The sequence below is a fragment of the Engystomops pustulosus genome, chromosome 10 (assembly GCF_040894005.1).
Source record: "Engystomops pustulosus chromosome 10, aEngPut4.maternal, whole genome shotgun sequence".
In the NCBI taxonomy this organism is placed as follows: domain Eukaryota; kingdom Metazoa; phylum Chordata; class Amphibia; order Anura; family Leptodactylidae; genus Engystomops; species Engystomops pustulosus.
The window spans coordinates 60119578-60142170 of NC_092420.1; the positions used below are offsets into that span (position 1 = coordinate 60119578).

Consider the following 22593-nt stretch of genomic DNA (forward strand, 5'->3'; position numbering starts at 1 on the left):
TGGATCGTGGCATAACACTTGAGACGCTTGGGAAATGGTCAGTAGACCAAGAGAAAAAAATATCCACATATCCATCCTTCTTATAAAATATATATATATTTTTTTATTGAGCTATTAGAGTTACGGGTGATTTTAATTTCAGTTACCTTTTATATAGTACTATACTCTCCCCTCACAGCGTTGCCTGGGATAGTAAATAACTGCTCTTATCTATAACATAATAGATATATAATATTTTTGTTAACCAATTCTATTTATGCATCTATCTCAGTCAGTCTCTCTGCTTGCCTGCCTCCCTCTCTCTCTGTCACTCTCCCTGCCTGTCTGTCTCTCTGTCAGTCACTTTTCTTGCCTGTCACTCTCCCTGCCTGTCTGTCTGTTACTCTCCCTCCCTATCTGTCTCTATCTGTCACTATCCCTGCCTGTCTGTCTCTATCTGTCTCCCTGCCTCCATCCTGCACAAGTGTCTTATACTGATTGCCCATAGTAACCAATCAAAGCTCAAAGCTCATTTTAATGACCTGTGGCAGAACAGCAACCAATCACGGCTCAGCTTCTAACTGCCACAGCAGCAGCCGACAATGGCTTTTGTATTCGGTGGTTAATAAATGTATTTTGGAAAGCGGCGGGTAAAAATTTTGTCTCAAAAACGGGACGTTCCCTGGGTCACAGAGTGGCTGTGCAAAATTTGTTGATTGTAAACGTGACGGTAGTTTCCTTTAGCGGACATACCTAATCAGGGTTTGATCAATCAGACTTCAGTCAGAGTTTGCTCAGTGTTATTTTCTTGTTTTCAATGTGTTTTTCACGTGCAGATAACGTGTGAAAATACTCTTTACTGTGGTCTATCTTTTCTATGGCAATTGATCAGTGAAAAATGCAAATGTAACAAAAGCCATTGAATACAATGGGGGTTATTTATCACTGGTTTTCCAAGGTTTTTTTTATTTTAAAAAAGTCTCAAAATAGTCTGAGATTTTTCGAGACTTTTCAAATTTCAAGTTTCCACCTCTTCATTAATATGGCTTAAACATAGAACTACTGCTCTATTTCCTAAAATACAAAATTGGCTGGAGGCTGGAATGTGGACTCTTATGTTTGGTATTTAACTCTCTTCGGACCGCCCGCTGACATCTAAAGCAGGTGCGGTATCTGTAGCGACGTCTTTAGGCATTGCTGCAGTTTCCTACTGCTCCAGCGCTATCCACGGGAGCAGGACCCAGTCTCTGGGTGTCAAAGACAACCGGAGACCCAAGGGCGAAGGGAGATGAAAGGGTTTATTACCGCTTCTCCCTTCTCTACTCCTCACAGCATCAAGTAGCGCAATGCATAGAGGAACATATATAAAAAGGATAAAACTGAAAATGTCCCCGAGGGGTCTTTTATGACCTTACGGGGGACATGTATAGTAAAAACACATACACACAAAGAATATGAATAAATATTCATTAAAATACATTCCCATTTCCCCACATATAAAAAATCCCCCGCTACACTACAAAAAACACTGCCGTTTGCCCGAGACTATACATATTGGGGCTTATTTACTAAGGGTCGTGCTACTCACTTTCGTCAGACTTTGTACCTTTTTTGGGTTTTGCATGGCTTGAATAGGTACTTAACAGGTGTGTGTGCGCTGGGATTGTGTCGCACGCGATTGTTTTTTGGTGCAGGTGCCCTGGCTTCCAAACAATCAAAACAAAATAGAGAATTCATTAATAATGTTAATTTTGAGTTAATTTGAAAAGTTTTTCAACTTTTATTACATTTTAACTAGCTCTATGTGTCCCCCCCAAAAAAAACACTGCAAAAGATTTTAAGGTAGCATGCAAAAAAAAAGTCCTGGCCCTTAAACTGCAGCATGCAAAAATTTGCTATAAATGCCTGGTCACCAGAGCCTTTTCAGGCCACGTCAAAAAGAGGTCAAATTGACTACATGTGATGTGTGTTGTCATTCCTGATTCATATTTTACCCATTGTTACATATTTTTTTCTTCCTGTATATTGTTTGATGTGACGAGGACTAAGTTCTTGGCTTCTGTCTGTTTTCCTTCTACCAATAAAGCAAATTATAAAAGAAGTAAAGAACTACTACTAGTACAACGCTGTACAAAGCCAGATTCCCGACTTGAGACTTTTGCAAAAAGTCTTAGTTACCCCAGTCTCCTGTTGGTCTATGTGCTGAGACTTTTTATGCATTTTGAGACTTTTTGGGGACTTTCTGAAAATAGACCATAAGAACATATATTAAAGGTCCAAAGCCACTTTAATGAATCTGATGGGCAGCTCCGAAAATGGATATAGAACTGTCCCAAGGAGCTGATTATGATGAATAACCCCCAATGGGTCAGAGTCAGGGGCATAACTACAATGGTAGCAGCCATAGCAATGGGACCCACAGTGTCAGAGGTCCCATCATCCGACACACTAAAGAGTGGAGGATGTGAATCATTATATTCATATTATGCTGATATAATGTGATGTATATATGCTGCATCTGTGATGTGTATATGCTGTATGTGTATACGGTGTATGGCGCCTGCATATACTGTATGTGTGTATATATGCTGTGTGTATGTCACTGGATGTGTGTGTATATGCTCTGTATGAGCATATGTGCATAAGTGTATAAATGTGTGATTGTAACTTGCATGTGTGGGTATACAAATATGTATAATTTTGAAGTGGGAAGGGGGACCCCAACCGAAGCCTGCTATGGGGCCCTGCCACTCCTAGTTACGCCACTGGTCAGAGTGCAATGCAAGTTCTGCATTTCAAAAGCAGGTGCAGAAAGCATACATGAAAAACAAATGTTTTAAAGGGGCCTTCACCTTTTCTCAATTTTCCTTTTAACAACTGAATAGATATAACACTGTAGCATTTCTTCTAACCCCAACGAGATCTCCTTTAAAAATCAATCTACTGTTCTTTTGTAGAGGAACCTCTTTGATGGCACACTGCCCTCTAGTGGTACTCACTAGAAAATAGCAAGCAATACCTTAAATATTCAATATTCAGTCTGTTTTATTCATATTTCTATTCATATTTCTTTGCACTGAAAAAAATGTGCAAACTGCTTTCTCATGTATTTAGGACAAGAGAAGACAGAAAAAATGTGCAACTAAGGGACTTGTTACTGCTTAGTCGGACCATGCACCACAATTCAATCTGCTCATTCTGATTGTCAATTCTGCAGCATGAACCAAGTGCAGCAAAGAAAAGGGTGCATTCTGCCGGAGCAGTGCAGGGGGCGCCAGATTCATGAAGAAAGAGTAACACATTTCATGAATCTGATGCTAGTGTGATATGGATAATATAGAAGACAAGGATTATATATATATATTTACTTATTTACTAAGGTCCCGCGACCGCATTTCCGTCGGTTTTTCGCAATCGTGCCATCTTTCACACAACACAAATGGGGGGGGGGGGATACGACCGGTAATCCGACGGATTCGAACGTCAAATTGTGACGCAAGACCGGGACATACTCACATACACCGGGAAGAAGAAGGTGAACTCCGGCACACCTGTGCAGGGAAGCGACAGGATGTCGGGCGCACAATCTTGAATTGCAGAAGACTTCATCCTCGTTGGACAATGCACCTCGGGGATTGCTCAGGGACTAGGTAAGTAAATTGTGCCCCACTGTGTTTTTAAAGCCAATGTGAATATTAATAATAATAATTAAAGCACCACCTCCAGTAAGGGCTCATTCACATGAACGTAATTGGAACTGATATTCGGCTGCACCATTTGGGGCCGAATATTGGTCCCCATTGAAGCCTTATGGCGCCTGGTCAGGGTGCGGTGAGTACATGTGCAGGCAGGCAGGTGCACGTCTATAGGCCGTGCCTGCTCACACTGACAACGTCATCAGCATGTGCATGGCTAAGGTGCATGGATGGATGTACATCTGCCTGAACTGTTGCCAGAGAGAAGTTTATTGTTCTTGTTTCATTAAGGGTGCTCTGTGTACATTTCATTAACCCCTTCACGCTCTGCAATGGATATATCCGCCAGAGAGCTATGAAGGGTGTATGAAGAGGGCTCACGGGCTGTGCCCTATTCATACAGAGATGGGCTGTGGTGCATATTGGTGCATCGCTATCACGCGCTGTCAGTGCTTGCACCGATCGCAGGTGTTAACCTTTTCTCTGCCACCAGAAAAGTGAGCCGGCGACACTTAAAAACATGGCGGCGCCCATGCAGCCATTCTTCTGATTGTCACTCCCTCGAACGTCATCGGGAAAGGGGATTGCGGAGATTGGTTGCCATGACAGCCTCGGGTCTTTGTCAGACCCGAGGCAGCATGGTTTCTGCAGCAATGCTGCAGCACATCACTCCATCCAGAGGCAGTCAGCTCACAGCAGTGTTCAGTGGGGGCCCCCCCTATAATACGACCCTGTTGACAGCACTTAAATGAGGCGCCATACCACACCTAACACTCTGCTAGACTCTGGTACCATATACATTACGAGGAACGCCTACCTGTAACACTTACAAGAGCTTTTATGACGACCCTTTAGAAACGCATATGCGGAAATACAGACTCATGTCTGACTCTGTCAGAGACAACACAGTGATGATGTATTCTCGGCTTATGCTGGGCAGGACAAGGCTGGAGCAATGCATAATTAGGGTGAGGAGAAGCGCTGCAGCAGCCACATGAGCAACAGAGTCTCATTATCATAATTTTATTGTTTTTTTCAGCAAAACCATTCGGTTCAGGGATTCCACAAGATGTGTTTCTGCATCATTGTAGCTACAGCATTCTCAAGGTATGTTTGCTTCATAATGCACAAATGAAAATGGTAGATTTCCTTTAACTGATGCTACGAGTAGCGACATCCTAAATCACAGAGATTATTTTAGCTAAGTTACAGCATGTCTAGGAAATGCAGTTGTTAAAAAGACTGGCCCACATTTACTAAGCCCCTGCGCGAGTTTTTTGTCTGACTTTGCATGTTCTTTTCAGTGCAAACGGCTTGCACACGTATTTATAAAGTATCTGCACATTTGTGTCTCTGCTGCACTATCCCCAACACAATATGAAATTCTCCAATGAATGGGGCGTTCCTATGCACAATCGGACTGTGCGACACATTTTTCATGCAGTGTCCAACATAATTTAATAAGCTCCATGCGCCAGTTTTCTATCGGACTTTGCACGTTCTTTCAGGTGCAAACTGCTTGCACAGGTATTTAAGAAGTATCCGCTCTATATTTGTGTCGCATGTGACCCTTTTGTCGCGACTGCACTATTATTCACACAACACAAATTTTGTCACTGAAATGGACGTTCCTGCAAAGACGTTTAACATGCAAAGACTGACAGAATTGTTTTGCACACCCCATGTTAAAGGTGGACCATAAAGGAGCTGGTGCACTCTGTCGGGGCAGTGCAGAGGACGCCAGATTCATGAAGATCGTGCGCCACAAATCATGAATCTGGGTCCCACTGCACACAACACGGGCAAACGGCACACAGTACAGTTTGCATTGTTTTTAGTAAATGTGCCCCAAAAAGAAGTTGGTGCGCTCTGTCGGAGCAGTGCAGGGGGCATCAGATTGAGGAATTGAGCCACAATTCATGTATCTGGCACCCCCTGCACACTACACAGTACAGTTTGCAATGTTTTTGATACATGTGCCCCACTGTGTTCCCCACTGCTCTTGCCTTTCTGAATTATCCCTTACAAAACCCCATAATAACTATATAACTCCTTTTTAAGCCATGCTAGTTCAACCATGATGAGTTATTTACAGGAATATACATTTCTTTCTATTTTGTGAAATGCATTTGGATAGAGAATGTATTAAAAGTAGAATTCTTTGCAGGTTAATATTTTGTTTTCAAAATTATCTGGTATCAAGATAATATTAATCTACACCAGATGGAATTTATTTCTGATATACGAACAAGTCCTTCCAGCTCTAATCCACCGACATTTATTTCTGAGCATTTGCACCGACACAATCCTTTTCTGCAAATATTTGAATGGTATTGGTTTGTATCGAGTAAATGCTGGGAAACCGTCCAAGAAACTGTGTAAACATAGATATGTTACCTCTATTCATCCACTATGTTCTGAATTACTCTGCCACCTAAAATCTCTTAAAGGGATTGTACTGAAATGGGAATTACAGCTAAAATCATTATTGAGTGTTTGGGAACTTTATAAGCTCTCTAGATGTACGATAGCTTTTTTTTTAGAGAAAATTATGTTTTTATATTTATGCATATTAACTAATGCAATATGAAGGGCAATGCCTGCTGGTGGATTGGCTTTCTATTTTCTGTGTGGCCACCACTACCCGGGTCTGTTATTTTACATAGTGATTGGCATCTTACATATAAATATGGGGGGATTTATCAATCACTGGCATTGTCCACAAGTGCTTGATATTAACTTAACCCTAGAATGCATGACCCTAGAAATCTACACTATTACATACCTGGGGCCTTTTAGGCCCGTGTGCAAATAACATGGAATAACTCAAATAAAAATACTTTTTAAAGTTTATTTTAAAAATGCAAAGTAAGGATGCATTCCTATTAGCGCTGGTGTCTGCCGGGAGGGGATCTGTACTGGATCTGACCTCCTGGTGTCCCCAGCTAAGGCTGGTAGAATCCGGGCATTCCGGCAGCCTTAACTGGAGTTACCAAGAGATCATATCCATTACGGATCACCTCCTGGCAAACACCAGCACTAGTGAGGATGCATCCTAAGATGTGAATAATTCAAAACATTTTGTGCAAAAAAAAACAAAGTAACTGAACGGGCTTAAAACGCCCAATATACTCATTCAATAAAACTCTTTATAATAACGTTTTTTGTCTAAAAAATTTTTTTTATATAAAAGTTGCAGTAAACATGCTGCAGGAATATCCCTTTACAAAGTTTCCTTTTCGAATTTACTAATGACCGCAAAATCTTTCACATGTTATCTGTAATTCAACATCTGGAAGATGAAATTGTAGTATTTTACACAGGACTGTCTATCAAAAATGATTGCTTTGATTTCTTGGTCAGTCAAACCCCTGGATGTAGACTGTGCCATTGTAACCTTAGAAGTCAGTAAACTATAATGAAAAAAAATGATTACAATAAGGGTTGTAGACTCTTTGTTAGTGTCTGTGCAGCCCCTCCTCTCATCTTCAGCAGGTCTCCACTTTCTTTTAGGTGAAGTGGAAATCTTTGGATTTTTGGAGCTCAGAGTTTCTTTTTCAAGAAACAAGAAAGCTGACTCCTTCCTCCTTCCTGTTCAGGAACTATGATGATGTCAGAGACGCATGACATCATGAGGTAGCCTCCTTCCCAAGATCACATGACCATGTAGTCAGGCACAATCCACACTCAGTCATAAAGACTAAGTCTACATTCACACGACCATATGGGGGACATATATATGGCAGACGTATATACGGCCGATATACGTCCCCCATAGACGGCAATGGGCGCACGGCGCCCTACGGGAGCGGTACAGTTCAGCACTGTACCGCTCCGTACCCGGGAAAAAGATAGGACATGTCCTATCTTTTCCCGTAATAAGGTGCCGTACGGCATGTATGCCTATGAGAGGGGCGGGGGTGAGCTGTTCTCACCTCCTCCTCATCTTCCCGCGTGCTGCCGCTGCCCGCTACTGTACGGCGGGCAACGGCAGTGTGAATGCAGCCTAAGTCACAGTTTTCCCCAGCAACAGAAAAGACAAAAAGACTTAGGATCACATGTAAACCTAGTATGGGCCTAAAAGGCCCCAGGTATGTAAATATGGGGTATTCACAAAAAAGAGTTATTATACCGAAATGCCTGTAACATAAAAATATATGAACAACTGCAAATGACTAACAACTATATAACTGAGGAATACCTAGAGTTTCAGAATTCTAACTAAAGTAATCTTGCAGTAAAGAAAGAAAGAAAAGAAAGAAAAGAAAGAAAGAAAGTAAGAAAAAAACTAACAGAGCGGGCCTGCGAGGCCCCAGGTATGCATTCTAGGGTTAAGAGGTCTAGTGATAGCCTTGGCATGTCAACTGCTTTTTAAATCCATATAGTGAATAAAGATTTTTTTGTTTAAATGCATCTTAAACCTCTACGACTGCCATACCCCATGCAGCACGTATATACACATCATAACAGTGTCACACTTTAAATGGTCAAATCTCCTGAACCTACAAACACTATTCTGGTGTTCTATTAAAAAGAGAATTCCCCCTTGTGTTTCTAGGTTACACAGAACCAGAGATATCCACTGGTAAAGTTACAGTAAAAAAAGTATTTTTAAATACAGGTCTGAATTCCTGACTGTAACTTTAAGAGTGGATATCACCGCTTCTAGTTCACCTAGAAACACATAAAAGGGAAGATTCACCTCTTTAATAAGACACCAGAACTGTGTCCCTAGGTACTACGGGTCAGGAGATATGGCTGTTTGAATTGAGATCCCCCTCCAGCCTGTCAGCTGAACGCAGAAAGCATAAAGAGCAGAAGAAGACACTTAGCAGAAGTACATGCACCCTCTGCCTCTCAACCTGGAAAACCGTGATGGATTGACACTGTTCATATTTATAAGATATTATGGTAAGAGTTTATACAATTTGAAAAGAAGGGGATCTATATTTAGCATATAATCATACAGCTGTGCGCTGGAGAGGAGGTAACCCCCATGGTTACAGAGATATCAGCCCCAGTATCTGACCACTGTAATATTTGACCCACATTTACTAATATTAAAGAAAACTGCACTACATGCAGCGGACAACACATTCATGCAGACCAGAGCTCGATGCAGGGACTGTACGCACCAGATTTTTTCTGGACCACTCAGTTCTAGAGGCATGCGCCAAATTTCTGTTGTACTTGCCAACATAAATGTGGCAGCCATACGGCTAAAGCCGCCAACACGCGGCACACAACGACCGGCACATGTTCGGCGCCATGGAGAGGAGAAGGGGTGACCCCTCCCCTCACCAGAGAGATACACTGCATACAGCCCATTGCCATTGCCGCGGTGGTCGGTTGCCATGCCATAGCCTCGGGTCTTCTGAGGACCAGAGGCTATCTGGTTTTAACCGATTCATTACAATGGGGCTCATTTACTAAGGGTTGCGGAACGCACTTTTGTCGGACTTTGCACTTTTTTCGGGGATTGCACTGCTTGCACATGGGTCTGTTCTTGGATTGTGTAACATGCGATCGGATTTTGGCGCAGGTGCACTGGCTTCCATGCAACACAAATTGGGGGGGATTCCATCGGACGATCCAACTGAATCGGACTGAGTGTCGGGATTTTACTTTCAAATAGTGTCGCAAGACAATGTACTTACATGTGCCAGGAAGAAGAAGGTGAACTCTGTCTTGAGGTCATATAAATAAAGAGTAAAAATCATGAACATGTTAGGTATTGCTGCATCCCAAAATGTCGATCTATCAAAATATAATAACGTTTTTTCACAGCGTTTAACCCCGTAACGGAAAATAGTGCTCTAAGTCAAAAATACTACTTTTTGGCCATTTTGAAAAATCAAAAAAATTTAATGAAAAGTGATGAAAAGTCCGTACAGTCCTAAAATGGTATAATTGAAAACATCAAAAGTTGTAAAAAAATGACTCCACCCACTGCTCAGTTCACCGAAGTATGAAAAATTTATTAGTGCCAGATAACAGCAAAATATATATTATGTATGAAAACATTATAAAACCTATATAGATTTGGTATCCCTGTGATCGCACTGACCCATAGAATAAAGCAGACATGTCATTTGGGGCGCAAAGTAAAAGCAGTAAAATCCAAACCTACAAGAATACAGCACAAATACGTTTTTTTCATGACTTTCACTGCATTTGCAGTACACGGTGTTAGGATCGGTAGATCCTCTGGACCACCGCGGGAGATGTGACTAGCCAACACCCGGAACCGGAGCCTAGCGGCACCTGGTATTCACCAGAGCCCGCCGCAAAGCGGGTTGGACTTGCTGCGGCAGGATACCACTAGGTCGTTCCCAGGTGTGACTAGCCCACGGTGGCAGCCGAGGTCGAGGTACCTTAGCGGATGACAATCTCGTAGACAGGTCCAGGCATAGGGTCAGGGCAGGCGGCAGAGATGCAACGTCAGGTCCAAGTCCGGGGTCAGCAACAGGAGGTCCAGGCAGGTGGGAACGGGAACACAGGCACACGGAACACAGCAACACGGAGGGACTCAGGTAACACGGCAACACAGGACTCAGGAGCGGGAACACACAGGAATACACAGGAATACACGGGAACGCAGGAATACTCGCTTGGAAGCTTTCTCTAAGGCTATGAGGCACAAAGATCCGGCAAGGAACACAGGAAGAGGCAGGATTCTTAAAGGTGAGGTGTTCAGCCAGTGCACCAATTAGCGGTGCGCTGGCCCTTTAAATTTTCGGCAGGAGCTGCGTGCGCGCCCTAGGAGGCGGGGACGTGCATTTGCAGTACACGGTGTTAGGATCAGTGGATCCTCTGGACCACCGCGGGAGATGTGACTGGCCAACACCCGGAACCGGAGCCTAGCGGCAGGGCCGGATTAAGGTTGGTGGGGGCCCCTGGGCGCAAAATCTTGTGGAGGCCCCCACTGAGTGTAACGTACACACATGTCTTCCTGCTTCCTTTCCACTAACAGTAACACAGCTACATACAGCCGCCTCATCCCCAGTAACACCGCTACATACAGCCGCCTCATCCCCAGTAACACAGCTACATACAGCCGCCTCGCCCCCAGAAACACAGCTACATACAGCCGCCTCATCCCCAGTAACACAGCTACATACAGCCGCCTCATCCCCAGTAACACAGCTACATACAGCCGTCTCATCCCCAGTAACACCGCTACATACAGCCGCCTCATCCCCAGTAACACAGCTACATACAGCCGCCTCACCCCCAGTAACACAGCTACATACAGCCGCCTCACCCCCAGTAACACAGCTACATACAGCCGCCTCATCCCCAGTAACACAGCTACATACAGACGCCTCGCCCCCAGTAACACAGCTGCATACAGCCGCCTCATCCCCAGTAACACAGCTACATACAGCCATCTCATCCCCAGTAACACAGCTACATACAGCCGCCTCATCCCCAGTAACACAGCTACATACACCTGCCTCACCCCCAGTAACACCGCAACATACAGCTGCCTCGCCCCCAGTAACACAGCTACATACAGCCGCCTCACTCCCAGTAACACAGCTCCATACAGCCGTCTCATCCCCAGTAACACCGCTACATATAGCCGTCTCATCCCCAGTAACACAGCTACATACAGCCGTCTCATCCCCAGTAACACAGCTACATACAGCCGTCTCATCCCCAGTAACACCGCTACATACAGCCGCCTCATCCCCAGGAACACAGCTACATACAGCCGCCTCATCCACAGTAACACCGCTACATACAGCCGTCTCATCCCCAGTAACACCGCTACATACAGCAGCCTCATCCCCAGTAACACAGCTACATACAGCTGCCTCATCCCCAGTAACACAGCTACATACAGCAGCCTCATCCCCAGTAACACCGCTACATACAGCTGCCTCATCCCCAGTAACACAGCTACATACAGCAGCCTCATCCCCAGTAACACAGCTACATACAGCCGCCTCATCCCCAGTAACACAGCTACATACAGCCGCCTCATCCCCAGTAACACCGCTACATACAACAGCCTCATCCCCAGTAACACAGCTACATACAGCTGCCTCATCCCCAGTAACACAGCTACATACAGCAGCCTCATCCCCAGTAACACAGCTACATACACCTGCCTCACCCCCAGTAACACCGCAACATACAGCTGCCTCGCCCCCAGTAACACAGCTACATACAGCCGCCTCACTCCCAGTAACACAGCTCCATACAGCCGTCTCATCCCCAGTAACACCGCTACATATAGCCGTCTCATCCCCAGTAACACAGCTAGATACAGCCGTCTCATCCCCAGTAACACAGCTACATACAGCCGTCTCATCCCCAGTAACACCGCTACATACAGCCGCCTCATCCCCAGGAACACAGCTACATACAGCCGCCTCATCCACAGTAACACCGCTACATACAGCCGTCTCATCCCCAGTAACACCGCTACATACAGCAGCCTCATCCCCAGTAACACAGCTACATACAGCTGCCTCATCCCCAGTAACACAGCTACATACAGCAGCCTCATCCCCAGTAACACAGCTACATACAGCCGCCTCGTCCCCAGTAACACAGCTACATACAGCCGCCTCACCCCCAGTAACACAGCTACATACAGCCGCCTCATCCTCAGTAACACAGCTACATACAGCCGCCTCGCCCTCAGTAACACCGCTACATACAGCCGCCTCGTCCCCAGTAACACAGCTACATACAGCCGCCTCGTCCCCAGTAACACAGCTACATACAGCCGCCTCGCCCCCAGTAACACAGCTATACACAGCCGCCTCACCCCCAGTAACACCGCTACATACAGCCGCCTCGTCCCCAGTAACACAGCTACATACAGCCGCCTCGCCCTCAGTAACACCGCTGACTATAGCCTGGCAGGCACACGTCGGGCGTTCTGGAGAGAAGATCGCAGCTCACCCCTCCCGTCTCCATAGAGAATAGAGCTATGTGGTCGTTCTTATGGCCATAGATACAGCACGCTCGTTGTGCTCACCATACCAAAGCACTATAGATGCCTATGAGGGAAGTATATCAGGTAGCAAATTTGCGGCCAGATATACGTCCCCCATACATGTTCCCTTATACAGACACGTTTATACAATTACACACTGATATATACACATCTTTATATACTTATATACACACAAATAAAGTTCTACACTCGTATACTTGCACCCATATATACACACACAAGTATACACTTATGCACACATTTATGCACTCATATACATTTATACACTAATACACAGAGTATATATAAACTCATAAAGTATATACACACACAAAGTATATAGAGCATATACATACCATATTCCCAGTAATATATAAATATATATATATATATATATATATTTAAATGTACACACATATATGCTTATATAAATATATGCATGTATAAATACAGTATATACACCTATACACGGTAGATGCATATATACCCATACACACAGTAGATGCATATATACCCATATACACAGTAGTCTGTATAAAATTTGCTACCTTTTTCACCCTTATACATCTGCCTTTCTTTCTTTTATGTCCATATACACAGTATATACATCTATACACGGTAGATGCATAAAACGCTGTACATACATATATACACAGTAAATGCATATATACCCATGTACACAGTATATACACATAAATAAACAGTATATACACATATACACATACACAGTAGATGCATATATACACAGTAGATACATATATACACATACACAGTAGATGCATACATACACAGTAGATGCATATATACACAGTAGATGCATATATACACAGTATATACATATATACACAGTATATACATATATACACATACACAGTAGATACATATATACACATACACAGTAGATGCATATATACACAGTAGATACATATATACACATACACAGTAGATGCATATATACACAGTATATACATATATACACAGTAGATGCATATATACACAGTAGATGCATATATACACAGTATATACATATATACACATACACAGTAGATGCATATATACACAGTATATACATATATACACAGTAGATGCATATATACACAGTATATACATATATACACATACACAGTAGATGCATATATACACAGTATATACATATATACACAGTAGATACATATATACACATACACAGTAGATGCATATATACACAGTATATACATATATACACAGTAGATGCATATATACACAGTAGATGCATATATACACAGTATATACATATATACACATACACAGTAGATACATATATACACATACACAGTAGATGCATATATACACAGTAGATGCATATATACACATACACAGTAGATGCATATATACACATACACAGTAGATGCATATATACACAGTATATACATATATGCACAGTAGATGCATATATACACAGTATATACATATATACACAGTATATACATATATACACATATGCCCTGTGTATACACATATGCCATGTATATACATATATACACACAGATACATTGATATGTATATACTTACCTTTTAGGGTGCTTGTTCGTGCGGGTGGGTCTTTCGGTTGCTTGTTCGGTGGGTGCTTGTTTGAGGGGGGGGTTGCTTGTCCGGCCGGGGAGGGGGGCGGCGGGTGCTTGTTCTAGCGGGGGGCGGAGGGGGGTGCGCGGCGGGTGCTTGTTCTAGCGGGGGGGCGGAGGGGGGGGTGCGCAGCGGGTGCTAGTTCTAGGGGGGGTGCGCGGCGGGTGCTTGTTCTAGCGGAGGGGGGGGTGCGCGGCGGGTGCTTGTTCTAGCGGGGGGGCGGAGGGGGGGTGCGCAGCGGGTGCTAGTTCTAGCGGGGGGCGGAGGGGGGGTGCGCGGCGGGTGCTTGTTCTAGCGGAGGGGGGGGTGCGCGGCGGGTGCTTGTTCTAGCGGGGGGGGGGGGGCGGGTGCTTGTTCTAGCCGAACGAGGTTGCTTGTTTGGGCGGGGGTTGGTAGCTCGGCCATGCATGCCGGGGGATGGGCGGGCCGAGAGGCGGTCACCTGTGTTGCGGGGGGTGGGGGGGGGGCCGGGGTCGAGGCGAGTCACCTGTGCCAGGGTTTAGGCGGTGTCACCTGTGCCGGGGCGGGCCCGGAGGCGGTGTCAACTGTGCCGGGGGGTGATGGCGGCCGTTGAGGAGGAGTTAGTAACACTCATGCCAAGGGGGGCGGGCGGCTCCTCCATGCAGCGGGCATCTCAGGCGGGGGGGAGCGGGCGCGCAGGAGGTGCGATCTGGTGGGGGCCCCAAGGGGGGGCAAGATGGTGGGGGCCCCGGGGCTTGAGCCCCGGGAGCCCCGCCTATAATCCGGCCCTGCCTAGCGGCACCTGGTATTCACCAGAGCCCGCCGCAAAGCGGGTTGGACTTGCTGCGGCAGGATACCACTAGGTCGTTCCCAGGTGTGACTAGCCCACGGTGGCAGCCGAGGTCGAGGTACCTTAGCGGATGACAATCTCGTAGACAGGTCCAGGCACAGGGTCAGGGCAGGCGGCAGAGATGCAACGTCAGGTCCAAGTCCGGGGTCAGCAACAGGAGGTCCAGGCAGGTGGGAACGGGAACACAGGCACACGGAACACAGCAACACGGAGGGACTCAGGTAACACGGCAACACAGGACTCAGGAGCGGGAACACACAGGAATACACAGGAATACACGGGAACGCAGGAATACTCGCTTGGAAGCTTTCTCTAAGGCTATGAGGCACAAAGATCCGGCAAGGAACACAGGAAGAGGCAGGATTCTTAAAGGTGAGGTGTTCAGCCAGTGCACCAATTAGCGGTGCGCTGGCCCTTTAAATTTTCGGCAGGAGCCGCGTGCGCGCCCTAGGAGGCGGGGACGCGCGCGCACGGCAGTCCGAGGAAGTGCAGGAGCCGGGAGAGGTAAGTGAGACCGGGCAGCAGCGGATCCGTGACAGGGATCGCGGGAGCACCCGTGACACACGGCATATTAAATACCAACACTATGAAGTGCAATTTGTTACGCAGAAAACAAGCTTTCATACAGTTCTTTAAATGGAAAAATAAAAAAGTTGTGGATTTTTGAAGGTGGGGAGTAAAAAATGAAAACGCAAAAATGAAAAAGGGCCACAGCTTTAATAAAATAAGATAAAATTAATTTGAAAATAAAATAAAATACAAAAAAAATAAAAACAATAACTTTCTTAAAAATAGCATCTTTTGACACATTTCCTATAAATACATATTTAGATTCAAAATTCATAATTTGTCATCAGTTTAAGAAAAATAGTATATATTTATACACAACAATTGATAGAAATTACTACTTTTTGTCTGTCTGGGTTAGTGTCTCCCCTTTGACACTGTTTGGGAGTGATTTTCATCAAGGTTCCTGGCACCAGAGCTACAGATTCTGCAATGAATTGTGATCTAGACTTTGACTTGTTCACAATCGTAAACTCTTCTCTGTGTAATTCACCCCTTCTATGTTAGCTTTGCCTTGTGCTTCAGATCATTGTCCTGATGAAAACTGTTTTATCAATTCAACATTTTTAAAATCCAATTGTCACAGAGATCAAAAAGCTTTGTCTGGAGTTACAATTATAAAATATACAGTTCCGAATTACATACAAATTCAAGTTAAGAACAAACCTACAGAACCTATCTTGTATGTAACCCAGGGACTGCCTGTAGTGATGACCCAGACCCATCAGTATCTTGTCTTGGCAGTAATCTTGTGGTGGTGGGGGTTAAAGGGGTTATCCGGTTATAAAAAATAACTTATGGCCTGGCTGGGGCGGGCTATTTAAAAATAATAAACATGTACTTACCTCCTTTGGCGCCACCGATGTCCCGCGCCGTGGTCCGTTTGATCCTTAACCGCGCCCAGGGAACTTCCGGTCAAAGATGTGGCCGGCTCCTTCAATCCGTCCCTATCTCTCATCATTGTAAGCGCTGGGAGATGGTGTCGGATGGAAGCTCCCTGAGCGCTCTTGTAATCTTACTGGCGCACACATCAGATGGACCACGGCGCTGGATATCAGCTGTAGCTCAGCCCTACCCTCAGTAAATGTTTACACCCGGATAACCCCTTTAGCCAAATATGTATTTCTGACTTAAGCCTTAAGTTTGTGTTGTGTGGATCTAAACCTGCAATGTTTGGTACAAACCCAAACATTGTGGTCGGCTCATCACTATTTGCTGGGCCACAAACCCTTGTTAGCTCTGTTATACAGATGCTTAGTTTTTACCTCAGTATTGGCCTCCTAATAGCAACCCTTTCACAGGGGCTAGCTTTATACAGTGCTCCTGATATGATAGTCTGATAAACCTTGAGGTTGCGTCCACACGTTCAGTTTTTCAGATGCAGTTTTTAAAGTGCAAATCAGGAGTGGAGTGAAAATAGAGGAGGAAAAGCTTCTCTCCATGATGATGCACATCTTCTTTTGACTTCAAAAACTGCTTCAGAAAGACTGAATGTGGGGAAGCACCATGATGACTATGAACTCTGAGACTTTCTTTAAAACTGCAGAACAGGACTGCAGAACTGCCTTGCCTATGCAGTGCATGGTTCTTTGATCCATCTTTAATTACCTTAGGCCACGTCTACACACAGGGCCACATTTATTAAAGTGTTTGCTCCAGTTTTCTGTCTGACTTTACACTGAAAAGAACATGCAAACTACTTGTACATGTTATTATAACCTGTCTGCGCCAGTTTTGTGTTGCTCTGTGCTCAACAAGACAGGAAAATGTGCACCTAAAGTGGCTGTTACTGCTTAGTCAGAGTTTGTGTCAGTTTTATTACTGACGTGCGTCACAATTCTGCAGCATGAACGGTGCACATGGCCAGAGCAGTGCCGGGGGCGCCAGATTAATGAAGACCGAGCGCCAGTTTTGAATAATCTGGTGCATACTGCACACTCCACAGGCAAACTGCACATAGTTTTCATAAATGTGTCCCATTGTGTTGAAATGAATTTACAAACACCATTCAGTTGCAGTGTGGAGGAGCTTGTACAATCGCAGACACGTTTAGACCAAAAAACTATTGCGATCAGGGATGTAACACCTGTTTTGCATTGTTTACATGACACATGTTGCTCATTTCTTAACCCCTTAAGGACGCAGCCATTTTGTAACATAAGGCTCAGCCCGATTTTTTGGATTCTGACCTGCGTCGCTTTATATGGTTATAACTTTTGAACACTGTTACTTATCAAAACGATTCTGAGATTGTTTTTTCCCCACATGTTGTACTTCATTTTAGTGGTAAATTTTGGCTGATAAGTTTTGCGTTTACTTACAAAAAAAAAGCAAATATGATAAATTTTTTGAAAAATTTGCCATTTTCGAAATTCAAAATCATTGCGTTTTCAGGCAGATAGAATTACCACCTAAATAAGTTGCTGAATAACATTTCCCATTTGTCTACTTTACATTTTCATAATTTCTGAAATGTCTGGATAATTTATTTTGATGTCACGCGGCTTACAAATAGAATATCGCTTTTCCGGATTTTCAGAATTGACTATTTTGGGGATAAATACATTTTTGAATGAAATTTTACATATTTAGCATCAAAACCCCCTATATAACCAACCCATTTTCAAATCTGCACCCCTCAAGCTATCAGAAACCGCTTTCACGAAGATTGTTAACCCCTTGAGATCTTCATAGTAATTGAATCAAAATGGAGGTGAAATTTAGAATGGTCAAATTGTTCCCTTATACGTTCATTTAGCACTAAAATTTACACATTTCCAAAATATAAAAAGAGAAAACCCACCATACAATTTGTTCTACAATTTCTCCTGAGTACAAAGACCCCCCACATGTGGCCATTACTTGTGTTATGGGGGCACAGCGAGACGCAGAAGGGAAGGAGAGCCCTGCAGCTGCCAGGATTTTAGTTTCCTCATTGGCCCCTTTTGAAGGCTATAAAATTTTCGCTTTTTCGTTATTTGGGCCATGTGATGCCATTTTTTTTGCGCGGTGAGATGCTTTTCCCATTGTTACCATTTTGGGGTTAGTATCACCTATTGTTGAAAATTTTGGAACTTTTTTTGAGGGCAGGAGTAGAAAAGCATCAATTCTGTACTGGATTTTTTACTCTTTTTTTTTTTTTGGTGTTCACCGTATAGACTAATAATCCTGTTATCTTTATTCTATGGGTTGATACGATTACTGGGATACCAGACATGAATATATTTTCTTACGTTTTACTAAATTTGTCAAACAAAACCCTAATGTGGGGAAAAATCTATCATTTATGTATTGCCGTCTTCCAAGTGGCATAACATTGTTACTTTTTTGGCTACGGAGCTGGTTGATGGCTTATTTTTTGCGGGACATGTTGTACTTTGCACCAGTATCATGTCGGAGTACACATGGTTTTTTTATCACATTTTATAGCATTTTTTGTGGTATTGAATAGCTAAAAATCATAATTTTTGGAAGGTTTATAGCAGTTTTTTTTTACGGCGTTTATCGTGGGGGTTCAATAATGATTTACTTGTATTCTACGGGTTGTTACGGACGCGGTGATACTATATATGTGGGGTTTTTGTTATGATTTAGACTTTTTTGGGGTTATATGTCTCTTTATATGTTATGGGGCTTATGGGCATTTTTATTGATTTATTACTTTATTTTTTATTGAATAACATTTTTTTTTTTTTACTTTTTCACTTTTTCCACCATGGGAAATGACCAAGCAATCATCTGATTGCTTGTTCATGATAATACTCTGCATTAATCATGTATTGCAGAGTATTATCAGTGTCAGCCTATGCACTTGCATAGGCTGGCACTATGCCAGTAAGATGACGTCACAGACGCCATCTTACTGGCAGTGCCTGCAGGCTGTGCTGGGGACCAGATCGGACCCCAGCACATCCATAGCAGCGATCGGTGCCCCCCGAAAACGGTTCGGGGGGGCCGATCGTGGGGGAAAGACACCCCAGAGACATGTTAGATGCCGCGGTCGTGCTGACCGCGGCATTTAACGGGTTACACACCCGCGATCGGAGCCGACTCCGACCGCGGGTGTTACACTGGGGTGCCGGCTATTAGTTACAGCCGGCACCCCGTGTTTCCCGATGCCGGTTCGGCTCTGATCCAGAGCCGAGCCGGCATAAGCGCCGTGGCGGATATATCCGCCACTGAGCGCTAAGTCACTGCGCTCCGTGGCGGATATATCCGCCACGGAGCGTGAAGGGGTTAACCTCTAAACCCCTTTGTGCACCACAACGTACTGAAACGTTGTGGTGCTACGGGGGCCGGGGCATAACTACAGTGGTAGTAGCCATAGCAGCTGCAGTGTCAGGGGGCCCCTTCATTCCACCTGACACACTAAAGAATGGAGGATGTGCACCATTCTATATTATGCTGCACAATTATTATTATTACCATATATATTATTATTACAATATTATGCTGAACAATTATATTACATATGTGATGTATATATTATGCTGTATGTGTATATGGTGTGTGTATATAGCATTTTGCTACTATGATACTAAAGACTACCTAATGAATAAAGTACCCATATATACTCAAGTATAAGCCGACCCAAGTATAAGCCGAGGCCCCTAATTTTACCACAAAAACCTGGTAAAACCTATATTTTTTTACTCGAGTATAAGCCGAGTTTGGGTTTTCAGCACATTTTTTTGTACTGAAATATATATGGTATATACCTGGGTAGACAAAAAAAGACAAATTAGGAATAGAAGAAGATTGGTTGCAAATAATCCTGCAGATATTGATACCACAGACACAGAAAATAATATCTCTAGAGGAAAGAAATTGTGATAATAAATTTCATAAAGCATCCTCAAAACCTTTTTTAGATAAAAACGTGACTACTTCAGATGATGTTCATCAACCGAAGCGGGAATGAGTGCTCCCAAATGAGGAAAGGCGACCAAACAAAAATACAAAACAAAGTAGAAGATTTGGCTGTGAACATCTCCTCTTGTGCAATGACTTTTGAAGAACTAAGTGTGATAACAAAGGGTTAGACTTTGTGCCTACACAAAGTGTTCTCCAGTTTGATGTCACAGTGGACTTTTAGAAGATCTGTAGAAATCTGAGAATTAAAATGTTATTTTCTGAATGCCCAAAAGGATCAAGTACGAGATGTTGTGATTACACTGAAAAGGAGAAGCCAATTAGATCCAGAGATAACATCAAATTTCCTAGATACTTTTCAGAAAGTGGTGAGTGATTAAATTACAACAAAATGGGACACGTGCAGAAAACCCCAAAGCAAGAATATGTCTTATGAGGAGAAAAAAAGCACTAGTCACACTGAAAACGATCAATCTATCATAGTGAAAAAAGCAGACAAAGCTGGACCAGCTGATATCATGAATAAAAATGACTACTGTCAAGAATCATGGAACCAACTGAGTGACAGCACAGTGTATCGCAAGCTTCATAAAGATCCAACGTATGAGATTAAAAAAAGAGATAGATTGGTTTTTGGAAGAAATCAAATGCGATGAAGTCATCTCTGAAACAGTATATGTGGCATTAAAGAATGACCATCCAAAAGTACCAATACTGTACTAGTTACCAAAGATATGTATAAGGGGGCAAATTCTCCTCCTGGTCGACCTATAGTGTCAAGTGTCAATTTGGCTTTATGTCCATTGTCGATCGATTTAGATTCTTTTTTTACAGAAAATTGATAAAGACTTACCAAATTGTCTGCTCAAAACAAATGCGTTTTTGACCAAATAAGAAGAAGTAGATGAAACTCAAGTAACATTGTTGTGTACCCTTGAGGATCCTTATCAGGAAGGAACGAGATCTGTGAGCGATGCATTGAGTAAGGATCATAATCTGAACAATAGAACCATTAGGATTCTTTTGTCAGTGTTGGACCTAATTCTCAATAAGAATTATTTATGGTTTGGGAATTTCTTGTAGCTTCAGGGATTCTCTATGGGGGCCCCTGTGCCTGCAAGTTACGCTAATATATACATGTCTTCTTTTCAACAGGTATTTATAACTAATTGTATGACAAGGGAGAATATCACACTATACACCAGATATGTGGACAATGTATGTCTTATGTGGAAAGGGGATGAGAATTTGTTGGAACAATTTGTGGTGTATTTGAATTCATGTCATCCATGAATAAAATTTAATTTAGAAGAGGACCAAAACATTTTACATTATATTGATGGAGAAGTGGGAAGGGGGAATAACTACATTGTTTACCAAAGCATCAGATCGCTATAACATTTTACATCATGATAGTTATCATGCCCCTCATACCTTCAGAGGTATACCAAAGGGCCAATTTATGATAACACGACGCATATGCAATAAAATGAAGAATATGTGAATCAAGCCCCTTAGTTGATTAAGAATATAGTTGACAGAGCATGTTGTAAAACAGAGGTTGAGAATATAGCAGAAGTCTGTAAGATACCAATAAAAGAAAGTGAAGCAAGAACAGATTGTATTTGTGTCTCACTATGATTATCAAGCTAAATTAATTAAACAGGTTATTTTAAAAAAAAAATTGACCCCAAAGTTGGTGAATTGTTCAAAGAGAAACTAGTGTTTGTATACAAAAAAAAGGTAGATCCATAGCCAATGAATTGATAAGATCTGATATATTGGATAAGAGATCGCCTCAACAAAAATTGTGTACCCAGAAAAGAGGCATCTTTGGATGCCTCCCTTGCCAGCATTGCACTGCAACAATTAAAGGGGCAGAATTCAATTCGGTAGATTTGCTTTTATTGTACAGCACAACTGAGATAGCAAATAAATTACAGAATCTTATACACAATAGAACAGTCAAGAAAGTAAGTAACTAAAAAACATAAGTACAAACTAATAGCAAGTAAGCCACAGACAAGAAAGCATAGATCAGAGAAGGATATATGCTCCAAGTGACAGGACCCAAGCTCTGAAAGTGTGAGAGTGCTAACTGTTGCTGGTTCAGA

General features: G+C 43.2%; 1 protein-coding gene across 2 annotated transcripts in view; it reads left to right on the forward strand.

Annotated features, from left to right (window-relative positions):
* LOC140103831 (flavin-containing monooxygenase 5-like) overlaps window positions 1-22593 on the forward strand; it is a 52465-nt gene that overhangs the window by 7130 nt on the left and 22742 nt on the right. The window contains exons 2-3 of one of the 2 annotated variants that reach the window (XM_072127083.1): window positions 4714-4781; window positions 7913-7990. In XM_072127083.1, the coding sequence (XP_071983184.1) occupies window positions 4744-4781; window positions 7913-7990 (116 nt within the window). In that variant the 5' untranslated portion in view covers window positions 4714-4743. The remainder of the gene's footprint in view (window positions 1-4713; window positions 4782-7912; window positions 7991-22593) is intronic. The other variant, XM_072127084.1, reaches the window with a different exon arrangement.